The sequence below is a fragment of the Coenobita brevimanus genome, chromosome 78 (assembly GCF_032717465.1).
Source record: "Coenobita brevimanus isolate Jiangsu-jjx chromosome 78, ASM3271746v2, whole genome shotgun sequence".
Taxonomy (NCBI): domain Eukaryota; kingdom Metazoa; phylum Arthropoda; class Malacostraca; order Decapoda; family Coenobitidae; genus Coenobita; species Coenobita brevimanus.
In genome coordinates, this window is record NC_137031.1 from 30,425,190 (window position 1) to 30,438,363 (window position 13,174).

Consider the following 13,174-nt stretch of genomic DNA (forward strand, 5'->3'; position numbering starts at 1 on the left):
TTAAGATACTCCAATTAGATTGATCCTGTGTAGGTTTATATCCAAGGAGTGGTTGGGGTTTACTTCTCATGTAATGCCACTCAGGGATGAGTGAGGCTGGTCACTCTCATCTTAAATGTCAGGGCCAACTTGCCTAGCCCCGGGCTCCTATGCTCCTCATGGGGCAACATAGGACTGGATGATAGACGGATGGATGGATTAACAAATCTAAATTCTTTTTGGTAATAGCCGATGAAACAACTAACAACAACAAGAAGGAATAACTATCAATGTGTCAGGTACTTAAATGAAGGAAAAGTGCGAGATTTTCTAGGAATTGTAGAAATTGATGATTTTTCACAAAGAGGTTATAGCCGAGAAAATAATGAATGAATTAATGAGACATAAAATTGATTAGTCCTACATGACTGGCCAGGAGTATGACGGTGCCAGTGCTATGAGTGGTGCTTTGAAAGGATGCCAGGCCATAATCAGAGAAAAGTACCCTGCAGCTTTATATAATAACTGTGCTGCTCCTTGTTTGAATCTGTTGATCTTAAAATCCTGCCAGGTGCCTGCCATCTGTATTTGTTGGGATGACATTAATGATTTTTTTTTTCATCACAGAGAATAAAAGCTATGGAAAACATAATCTGGAAAGTTGAAATGAAGTCATCCTCACAGATATTATGGTTGCACAAGTTCAGTGGCACTACGTAGGTAGATGGGCATGATGCTATAATTGTTTTCAAGAGGTAGTAGTAGTTGTTCCCTAGGTAGGCTGGCCGAACAGCCCCCGAGTCCCTAAGGAAAGCCATGGCTGAGACAGGGCTTTCCCACAGAGCTCTCAAGAAGCGTATGTTGTGTTGCTGGCGCAGGTGACTGTGTGCAATGCACTCTTACATAATGTGCTTAATAGTATGGGATGCTGTATTGCATCCTGGATGGGCATCAGCAACAGAGTCATCCAGCCTCTTTTGATAACTCAAGAGGGCTGGATGATGTCCACATCTCAGCCTGGCCTGGTGGACCCTGTCCTCGCGAGGGAGATAGGATTCAGAAGGGTGGATATCAGGAAACCGTGCATCCAGCTATGTGTTGTCTCTGAGTGACTGAATGGACCGGTGAGTGATTTGAATATGGATATGCTTCTGGAAGTTGGTCTGAGGTGGGTGAGGGGGGAGAGATGACAGTACTGTATTTGTGTACCGGTATAGTATTGTGTGCTGGGTGTTGTTCTGATGTTCCTTGGCATGTGTGGATGTGCTGCCATGTAATGTAGTGGATGGTGTGCATTTGTGGAGGCTGCAGCGAGAATTTGGGTGCTTCTTGTATCTAGATGATCCTTGACTCTGAGGACTTTGGTTTCTTGGAGTAGGTGGTCTGTGGGTATAGTAGCTGTGCAGCCTATGATTATTTTTAGGACCATGTTCTGTATGGTCTGTAGAGTGTTGTAGCGTGTTTTAGTGAGGTTAGGAGCCCAAGTAGGTCTTGCATAATTCATCACTGAACGTATATATTGTTTATATATTGTGGTGGCGGTTTCTTTGGTGTGTCCAAATGTTGTATGGGCAAGTGACCTCAAGGCGTTGAGTCTTGGTGTTAATTTATCTTTAATGTTTGTGATGTGTTGTGTAAATGACATTGATGTATTGTATGACACACCAAGGATGTGTGTGTGTGTGTGTGTGTGGGGAGGATAGGGGAATGCTGTTTATGGTGAGGTGTGGAATGTGACTCTGTTCTGCTGTCCAGTTTGTGAGAAGGGTCACTGTAGATTTGGTTGGGGCTATTTTGAGCCTGTCTGTGGTGAACCATTCGTGTAGTGTGTTGAAGAAAGGTTGGAGGATGTGTGCAGCTGTGTCTGCGTTTTGGTGTGTACATGTAGTAAGTTTTATGTCGTCCACATTGGAAGCAATGTGTATTTGTGGTGTGTGGGTATGTCATGCATGTATAGGTTAAAGAGTGTAGGGGATACAACAGATCCCTGAGGGATGCCATCTGTGATGTTTCTGATGTTCAGAGATTGACCGGCAAATGTTACGTGTGCACATCAGCCTGCTAAATAGTTTGCTAGCCATCTTTTTGTGTTATTGTGCATGTTTGTGTTGAATATTTTGTTTGTAAGGTTGTGGCAGGGCATGGCATCAAATGCTTTGCTAATGTCTAGTGTGACTAGGAGTGTTCTGTGTGGTGGCCTAGCTGAATTCATGCCATCAAAAACTCACTGTGTAAGGCCTGTAAGAAGAGTGTTTGTGGAGTGTAGTGGCCTAAAACCATGTTGTGATGGGGCTAGGGGGGTGTGAGGTGTAACTAGTTGTACCAGTCGTGCAGTGAAATTGGAGGGGGGCAGAGGAGTGGGATGGGGCGGTGTGAGGAAGGTAATGTGGGGTCTTTGTTGGGTTTGGAGATAGTAATGATAGTGCTATGCTTCCAGATGTCTGGTATTATGTTGTGTGAGTAGCTGTAGTTTGATATGTTGGTGAGTGCTTGTATGCCTCGTGGTCCAAGGTGTTTAAGGTGTATGTTGCTTATGTTGTCTGGGCCATAGGCAGATGAGTTCTTAAAGTTGCTAATGATGTGCTTCGTCTGGTTGTAAGTGAAAGGTGCAAAGTCTGGGTCTGTGGGGAACTGTCTCTTGTGTCGGATGATACGTCTGTCGTCGTGATGGGGGTTTACATGGCTGACATGTGAAAAGTGACTGATGAGAGTGTTTGCCTGTTGTTTGTTTGAAGGTATGGTGTCTGTTGTTGTGATGGCAGCATGTGACTGTGTAGTGCTGCATTGACGAGTGTGATGCTGTTTAATATTTTGTAGCATTTGCTGATGTATGTTTTGTGATCAAGTGTTTAGAGTGAAGTTGGGGTTGTGTCTCTGTTGCCTCTAGGGATGTGTCTTTTGTCTGCATTTTGAATAATTGTACTGAAAGTGTGCACAGCAGTGCTGATGTTTGTGATGGCTTACTGTTTAATGTTTGCACAGCAGTGCTGATGTTTGTGATGGCTTACTGTTTAATGTTTGCACAGCGGTGCTGATGTTTGTGATGGCTTACTATTTAATGTTTCAAAGTGTTGTTTTGTTTCAGTTGTGAAGACATCCCAGTTGGCTCTCCTATAATCAGTGTGTGTGTGTCTGTGGCCAGCTGGGGTGATTCTGGTTTTGGTAATGATGATGATTGGGAGGTGGTCAGAGCCAAGGGTTTTGACCACTCTCCAGGACGTTGTGGGGACGAGGTTTGGGGAGCAAAAGGTGATGTTAGGGGATGATGGGAGGAAGAGGGCTTGGTGTGGGATATGGGTATGTTGATGGAGATTACTGACTATGAAAAGATTATCTGTTACTTCCCTATGTCATTGAAGCTCTCACTGAGACGGCATCTTGGACAAATGCCGGAAATGTTCATGGTCTACTTAAGAAGACTGATTTTAGGTTGTTTCACTGAACGTTCTTTGTGCACTGTAAACCGACAGCAAGCCACTGTCACAACACAGTCAGGTAACAGTACCAATATATTGAAATGTTCCACTCACATAAAGTCAGCTCACAAAAGAGTCCAAAGTATGAGAGAAAATGATAAAGTTTTTGATGGAGTTTAAGATAATGCAATCAAGTTCGGACTTGAAATCAATGGTCAGTAAATGAATCTGTGCCCAGGTTTGCAAAAAGACAGTCTCACAGATAAAATCATCCATATTACAGTCCCAGTGATTACTACTGCTGAGCAGTCTTTATCCCCTTTTTAGATTTTGTACTCAGCCAGTTTGAGGAACGTTCTTCAAATTATCAGGCTACTGCCAGCTCAATGTGTTCCTTACTTCCAAGCTATCTTCACTGAACTTCTTTTGATGATATGTCTCCAGCTTTATTGATATATAAAGACTACCTCTTGAATGATCCAGTGCTGGGACTGAATGATATCCATGATATTTCACTGAACATACTGTGTGGAGATCACAATGGTCTTCTGTACCTAAAAGCTCCTGGTTGAATACTATAATTGATACACATGAGCAGTGTTCACAAAGTGATCCTGTTACAAAGAAAATGATGCTTATCTATGCCACTCTGCCTATTTTATCTGCTACAGCTGAATGAAGTTTTTCTATGCTTAACCATATAATATCATAATATCATACTACGGGCGAAGAAAGATTGAATGGCCTTGCAAAATTATGCATACACCGTGAACCGTCCAATGATAACCTTATAGAAAATTTTGTCACAACTGTCAATGATGTGTTTTCAAAGAAGAAAAAACATACAAAAGACTTTATTCTATGAGGTACTCAACCACCACCATACTCAACTTCCCCCCCCCCCAACCATATAAAGGATGAGAGAAGCACTGTATGAAAATGACTTAACTTACTAATTCATAGAATGATCATGTACACATGAGACAATGTTTTTCTCTTCTGTTTAACCCACTGACTGCAGCTGTACCATATATGATATTTGAGTCCTAATGGCTCTGACTGCAGCTGTATCATATATGATTTCCTGCTTTCAAAAATTCCGCTGTCAGAAATGACATGAAATAAATCAGCTAGCAACTCATGGCATCCTATAGAATAGTGTCATACATAGATTATGCATTTTCATGAGGAGCAGAGCTCAGCTCAGTTACCTACAAAATGCAGAAGGTAATGGTATGAAATCTTCTCCATGCTGCTGCTGGCAGTAGCCCAAGTAAATATTGGATGAAATCTCTGGATGAGTGTAGTGATGACAGTGATACGTTGTTAGATGATGACAGTGATGGTTCAAATTCTGATTTACACCTTATCTGATCGCAAGATTGACACTGACGACACAGTGCGACCATAACACATTCACCCGGCACCACCGCACAGGGAATATTTATTACTTCATGGACCTGTTTCAGAGGTAATTTTTTTGTTTGCTATATTGTGCTATATACCATTGAATTCGGGATTTTTTTCTCTATAGCTATATACCATTGAATTCGGGATTTTTTTCTCTATAGCTATATACCATTGAATTCGGGATTTTTTTCTCTATCTTTTGACAACATTATTTTTTTTCTAATATTTTTCCCTAAATATTTGAAAACTGCCACACACGGGATCTACATGTAAACAAATACTGAAGCAGTGAATGGGTTAAATACATTCAGTATCTAATTTAGTCTCTTTGTACAGTGAATGTTGGGACATATAATTTAGTAAAATATAAGGAAGATGCTCAATTTAACAAACTAATTCAGCCAACCACCATTCCGTTATCTCAAATTTTCTGCTACATCGAGTTCTGTAACCAAGGCTCAATATAAAGGAAAATTTTCTGGTATCTCAAGCTATTTTCCACTAAATCCTTGAAGGCAACCCAAAACTAGCAACCTATGCTAATTCTGAATGCTACACACAGCAGTTTGAACCCATAATTAATACCCAGAAATGCATTATTGTGTATGGAATTCCCGTTCAATAGGGCAAAAACACCGGAAAAAAATAATTCCGTTATCTCCACCTTCCGCTACATCGGAGTTTGTTAAATGGAGCATCTACTGCACTTTTGGAACTATTACAATCACATGTGTTTTTTTTGTCAGAAACCCAGACATTAAGCCACACTGCAAGTTAGGAGTTGATTTAGTTTTGCTACACCAGTGACAGTCCTCAAAAGATGTAGCATACATTATGTTATCTACCTGTATTACACTGCTTCAACAATTACCAGTCACAGAAATTTTCAGTAGTTTAATAAGTACCAAACCACAGAAGATGCAGATTACAAGTGTAGGTACTATAGTATGTGAACTTCTCTGCCCAGTACCCCCCCCCCTCTAAAAAAAAAAAAAAAAAAATGTTTTCTGGTGAGACATGGGCAGCATAGGAATAGGATATTCGCAGGCTCAAATGTACAGAAATGACAAAGATTAGGTGGACGTGCAGTGCGTCCCTGAGTGCAAGGCCTGGGGGGACTAGGTTTACGATGGAAGAGTCGAGAGGTAGGATGGGACAAGAGTGTATTGGTGTTGTAATGAGGAGAGGTAGACTAAGGTGGTCTGAGAATGTGGAGAGGATGAAGGATGATAATTAGGATGCAGAAAATGTGAAGCATTAACATTAGGGGTGGGGCTGTGAGGGGTAGACCAAAAAAGACCTGGGAGGAGGTCATTAAGTGTGACCTCAGGGTTAAGGAATTAAACAGGAAGGCTGCCAGAGATCGAGCAGCATGGGAAGCCGTCATTAGGTGACCAAGGCCGACACATGCAAGCATGTTCGAGTCTTCAAAAATGAAACAAAATGAAACAATCCACCACTGGTCTGAGTTAACTGACTTTGTTCACCCAGATTTTTTTTTTTGTCTGCATAACAGGGGTCTGAGTTAAAGGGGCTCTTCTGTATTATCAAATCTTGAGTCTGTCAGGGTTTACAATACATTACTGTACCTGTTTGTGAGTAGGTACACCTTGTGAAGGCGTGCATGGCTTGCCATTGGAGCTAGGTTGTGTCAAATGATCTGGAGGAATCCTGAGGAGCTGCTTTATCTGGTCAGTTGCATCATAGGTCCTGTCTCTCCAACTCCCCCGCCCACCCTCAGTCCCGCTCTGCCCCTCCATTGTTAAAAGTAGAGCCCAACCTCACTGAAACATAAAAAGTACAATGACCTGTTGATGCTGTCATGGTCCCACACTCATTTGGGTGTGAACCTAGTAGACTAAAGGCTGAAGAAGCCATTCTCCTGCTGTCAACCATCCTCCTTTTCGGAACAGAGAGGGAGTTAATGGACATGCATTAGCTTACTTTTAATGAACAAACACAAACAAATATCCAGTAACTGCCCATCTAACACACTTTCCTTTAGCATGTTCTCATTGCTGTATATAGATATTCATCGACACAAAAACATATTTTATATAAAACACCACTGTTTATCATTAAGCACTCCAAACGTAAAGTGACAGGTCAGAGCAATTTATCTTTTGTAAGTACTGATACAATGTATCACTTATTTCTAAAAATTCATATTAAATCTACTGTAAATTTAATGAATACTAATATACTCTGTCAAAAAATCAACTACTGGTACAGTTTGAGACCAATATGATACCTTGTGTCAAGGGGGAAGTGAAATATGAATAAATTGCAAATAGTCATCAGTTGTCATGGTGGGAAAAGAAATATACTGAATATATCTCCACTACTTATGGGAGAAAAAAAGGAAAGTCACCACTGACACGAGGGCTAACGACTTATGAAATAAAGTACCGGTAGTAAGTTTTACTTTATTCTGGCTTACTTCGCCGATTCCCTAAAGAAGTGAATTTCATAAACTTTCTCAACAGTACACAGTGGAGGCTAATCACTCATAAATGCTGAATTGTTGATACTGCTGGCCTCTGAGAAAGCGTCCTTACCCCTGATTGTCAATAATTAATACTGTACTAATAAAGACAGATTCTTGCTGATGCTAATTCCTGGCTGGCACAAACAGATTTACGAATTAATATGAAAGAACTGGCTTAACTACCAGTTGTGATTGATACAAGAAGTTTGTGCAAACTGGGAGTGGCAAACTAAAGTAAGCACAATATGGAGAAATGAAACACAATTCTTACATTTAATCAAGCCCAAAGAAAAGAACTGTAAATTTATTAATTACAAACAAAATTAATTCTTAAGATAAATGAGTAATCACTCACTCAAATCAGACAACTAGCTAATACTCTTAAGCTTAGAAAACGCAGAAAGAAAATACTGGTCATAGGAGAAAATGGGGTTGTGGCTGCAAAGAGACTGGGTGGTACTGCTACTCAGGCCACTGCACTGCTGGCATCCACTGTTACCAACTCGGTGGGGAGATGCAGGGGTCATAGAACTGCTAGAGACTGGGTGATAAGCCACAAGATGGGGTATTCACTGCTCAGTACTGTTCTTGAGATCCTCCTCCCATGGCAGCATTACACCAACTGACTCATGTTCTCACGCCAGCCACAAAACAATACATGATCACCAGAAGTAGGAGTAGCTTAGCTTGACAGCTAGTGAGGCAAGGTAGAGGAACGATTAATACACAAAATTATCACTCAGCAATGCACCAAGGGCGTGCATAAAAACAATCACTAATGAAACAATAACGAACGTTTTGAGAACAATCCCAATTACAGCACTCCCGGGACAGTTAGCTGAGTGAATATTTCTGTTTTTTTTTTCACTAATGCATCTTGCGTTTCCATAATAATACAATATCGTGAATTTGAATAAAAACACAATTTGGGAAATTCATGACATCTTGAATATTATTTGCCATTTGAAATGATCTTTCTTACCAGAATGTACCTCTCAACTAAAATTATTTCCATACACTATAAACTCTCTTTATATACACCCCCATTTACACCTAACTGTGTATTTTTATACACTGTAAACCCTCTTTATAATACACGTCCATTTATCAAACTGTGGCCTACCCAAACTCTTTGAGCCAACTGAACAATCTTTTATAATGCAGCTGATGATCTGACTAATATCCTAAATTAGCTAAAACCCTGCCTTGTTCTGTTCTTACATAAGATCATCTGGATGTGGCTAATGAGCCTGTGACTCCAGCTCTACACCTTCTTCACCGTCAACACTAACTTTATGGCTGACGTCTTGGTTACGTGTGGTGGATATATGTGCCTCGTAATTAAACCTCTGCTCTTGGTCACTCCAGAATTTATATAGTTGTTTTTCATACACTGCCACTGATTCGTGATTGATCAACCACTCTGGTAATGCATTCCACATACCTACCACTCTAGAGGGAAAAGAATATTTTCTCACGTTCAGTCTCGATCTTGGTTTAAACAGCTTCTTAGAGTTACCCCTTGTTATGCTCTCCTCCTTTTCCTGAAAAATGTCCTCACTGCAGTCCTTGTCATATTTTCCACTGAGAATCTTGAAGGCCTCAATTAAATCTCCTCTTGATCTTCTATAACAGTGTGGGTAGATTCACGACTCTCAGTGTCTCCTCATATGACAAGTTCTTCATACTGTATTTGGCAGGAGCCTGGTTGCTCTGCATTGTACATTCTCCATTGCCTCTACCGTATGTCCTTAACTGAGGATTCCATACTTGATTGGCATATTCCAGGTGTGGGCAAACAAGGGCTATATTTAAGTATCTAAACATCACTGCGTTCAAGCTAATAAATGTTCTTCAAACAATTCCTACTATTTTATTTGCCGTAGTAATTTTTTCTGAGAGATGTCCTGAAAACTTCAATATTCTATCTATCTATCCATTGCCAGACGCCTCAATCCCGTTTGGGGTGGCCACAAACAAATCGCCTCCAAGTCGCCATGTCCCCCGCCATTTCACTGCCCTGCTCCCAACTCACGCCCCCCTCTCTCATATACCTCTCCACCCCATCCCTCTATCTCATCCTCAGCCTCCCCCTCCCTCTTCCCCCCTCCACCTCACTCACATACACTCTCTTCGTCAGTCTTTCACCCTCCATCCTCTCCACATGGCCAAACCACCTCAGTGTATTCCTCATAACGCTTCCTATCACATCCACATCCACACCACAACACTCCTTTATATCCTCATTCATCAGCCTGTCTCTCCACGTGACTCCACAGGATCCTCTTAAATAACTCATTTCCACTGCTCTCACTCTTGACTTGTGTCCTTCCAACAACGTCCAAGCTTCACTTCCATACATTAGAGTTGGTATCACAATACTGTCATGTAGTAACTTTTTCACTTCCATGCTCACTTCCCTGTTTGTTATCACAGCTTTCAAAGAACCAGCAACCTTTCTTCCCTGCTGTACCCTTTCAAGCACTTCACCCTCCAAACCTCCATCCTTACTCATCACACTACCCAAGTACTTAAAAGTACTCACATTTTCCAATTCCTCACCATCCAACCTCGCTGTACATTCACTGACTTCACCTCTCTCAAAAGACCATCACTTTACTCTTCCCTACATTCACCTTTAGATTCTGTTTCTTACACACTCTCCCAAACTCATCCACCAAGCCTTGCAGCTTCCCTTCGTCTTCACTCAACAACACTGTATCATCTGCAAACAACAGTACAGGGAGTTTCCAAACACTATCCTCTCTCACCAGGGCCACTCCAACATCCACTACCCTACCTTGTACCTCTTATTACCCCATCCAAGTACAGACTGAACAACCATGGAGACATGACACATCCCTGTTTCAACCCAACTTTCAAAGAGGAAAATTCACTTAGTTCACCATCCACAGGCATTGCAGCCTTCGCACCATCGTACATACTCTTCACAGCATTCAACAACTTCCCATCTACTCCATATATTCTTAACACTTTCCACAATCCTTGTCTATCCACCCTGTCATATGCTTTCTCCAAATCCATGAAAGCCGCATACAACTTCTTTCCCTTCTCTAGAAACTTTTCCACTAAAGATCTAAGAATGAATATCTGATCTACACAACCTCTTCCCTTCCTAAAGCCTCACTGTTCTTCTCCAACTAATTTCTCTGTTCTTTCTCTAACTCTGTCAATAAGTATCCTACCATACACTTTTCCTATTATACTAAGAAGACAAATGCCCCTATGATTACAACACACTTCTTTTTCCCCTTTCCTTTGTACAAAGGAATAATTATACCTGACTTCCAATCCTCCGGGACTCTATTTTCCTCCCAGGCCAATCTGCACATCTTCCACATCCATTCTACTACTATCTCTCCCCCATGCTTCAGCATTTCACCACACACTCCATCAATTCCTGGGGCTTTCCCCGATTTAACTTTCTTCATTGCTTCCACAACTTCTATCCTACTGATTTCTTCCTGTCTTCTCACCTCCCTCCTTCTCCCAGCCATTCCCCAGCCACTTATACTCGCATTACTTCCATCCTCTATGTTCAACAATTCCTTAAAGTGTTCTCTCCATCTGCTCACTTTTTCTCCCTTCTCCACTAGTAATCTACCATTTTTATCTTTCACTCCCCTGCTAACTTCACTTCCACCCTATCTTACTCTTTTCACCTCTTTCCAGAACATTTTCTTACAGTCCCTCCACTTTACACTCAAATTCCTTCCAAATTCCTCATCCACTCTCTTCTTATTCTCTCTTACTAATCTTTTCACCTCGCTCTTTCTTTCTACATATAACTCTCTCTTCCGCCTCTCAACTTCTTCCACGCCCCTATTTCTCATCCACTCATTGTATGCTTTCTTCTTTTGTGCCACAGCCTGTCTCACCTCTTCAGTCCACCACGCTGTTCCTTGCACCCCCCTCTGTCTTCTCTTCCTTCCACACACCACATCACATGCTGCACATATTTCTTCTGTAAATATCCTACACACACCTTCCATGTCTCCCATCTGCTCCAATTCATATGTCATCATCAATTACTACACCAACATCCTTTTCCACTGTAGATCTTTCAACTGGATTTTAAAGGTGATAATCACTGTCTCCTAATTCTGTTCTGCTAATTCTCATGCACCTGCTCTTTTCTGAATGAAAACTAAGCAGGCATTTTTCTGTCCAGTTCTTCATTTTATTCAAATCCTTCTGGAGCTTGAAATGATCATATTCATTCTCTACCGTCCTAAATATTTTTGTATCATCTGCATACAGATATGTATCATTTCCATTCTCTATGGAACTTGGCAAATCATTCATAAAAATGATGAAGAGCAATGGTCCCAGCACTGGTCCTTGAGGTACAGTACACTGCTGATGACATCACTCCATTCCAAAGCCACCCCATTCACTACCACTCTCTGCCTCCTCTTGGTGAGAAACTCTTCAATCCAACCTAGGTAGGTAACCCTTACCGGTATGCCACAACAGGAGATTTTTTCCAGGAGCCTCTTAAGTGGGACATGATCAAAAGCCTTCATGAAATCACAGTAAATTATATCCACAGCTTTCCCTTCATCCACTGTCAGTTGTCAAGTACTCTGATAAGCTGTGGGTCTGTGGGTCTTCTCGATATGAATCTGTACTGCTCTTTACTGAACAAGTTATTTTTTCTCAAGGAAGCCATTATCTCCTCCCTAATCAAACTCTCCAAACACCTACAAATAACACTGGTCAAGCTCACAGGTCTTAAATTTCCCAGGTCACTTTTGTCCCCTTTTTTGAATATTGCTATGATGTCTGCCTCCAATCTGTTGGTAACTGTCGGGTGTGGAAGGAACATTTAAAGAGGATTCTCAGTGGCTCTATTATTTCCTACATCACCTCTTTAACTATCTCTATTATTTCCTACATCACCTCTTTAACTATCTCTATTATTTCCTACATCACCTCTTTAACTATCTTTGGGTATAGCTGATCAGGGTCCGGCGATTTGTCCTTCATCTTCTGTATAACTCTCCTAATTTTCTCCCCGGTGATGTCTAGTTTCAGCAAAGGCGATGTTGCCTCCTCTGTCCCCTTTGGGGAATGCCCATCTGGTTCCTATACAAATACATTAGATAAGTGCCTTGAAAGATCCTCAGCTTTTTCTCTGTCACTTGCCATCCTATTAGATTTGTCTGCTATCTATCTGTCAATTGGCAGATGCCTTAATCCTGTAAGGGGTGGCCACAAACAAAATGCCTCCATGTCGCCCTGTCCCCCGCCATTTCACTCCCCCCCCTCTCTCATATACCTCTCCATTCCATCCCTCCATCTCATCCTTGGCCTCCCCCTCCCCCCCTCCACCTCACTCACATACACTCTCCTTGTCAGTCTCTCACTTTCCATCCTCTCTACATGGCCAAACCACCTCAGTGTGCTTCTCCTAATGCTTCCCATCACATCCATATCCACACCACAATGCTCCTCCACATCCTCATTTGTCAGTCTGTCTCTTCGTGTGACTCAACATGCTCCTCTCAATTAACTCATTTCCACTGCTCACTCTTGCCTTCTGTCCCTCCAACAAGGTCCAAGATTCACTTCTATATGCTAAAGTTGGTATCACAATACTGCCATGTAATGGCTTTTTCATTTCCATGCTCACTTCTTTGTTTCTTGTCACTGCTTTCAAGGAGCCAGCAACCTTTCATCCTTGTTGTACCCTTTCAAGCACTTCACCCTCCATCCTTACTCATCACACTACCCAAATATTTAAACACACTCACATTTTCCATTTCCTCCTCATCCAATCTCACCGTACATTCACTGACTTCACGTCTCTCGAAGACCATCACTTTACTCTTCCCTACATACACTTTTAGATTCCATT

General features: G+C 41.6%; 1 protein-coding gene across 1 annotated transcript in view; it reads right to left on the reverse strand.

Moving 5' to 3' along the window:
• Positions 1 to 6,565, reverse strand: part of LOC145408784 (uncharacterized) — a 197,722-nt gene extending 191,157 nt beyond the window's left edge. The window contains exon 1 of the mRNA XM_080279433.1: positions 6,395 to 6,565. Coding sequence (XP_080135559.1) covers positions 6,395 to 6,565 — 171 coding nt within the window. The remainder of the gene's footprint in view (positions 1 to 6,394) is intronic.
• Between the last annotated feature and the right edge of the window lie 6,609 nt (positions 6,566 to 13,174).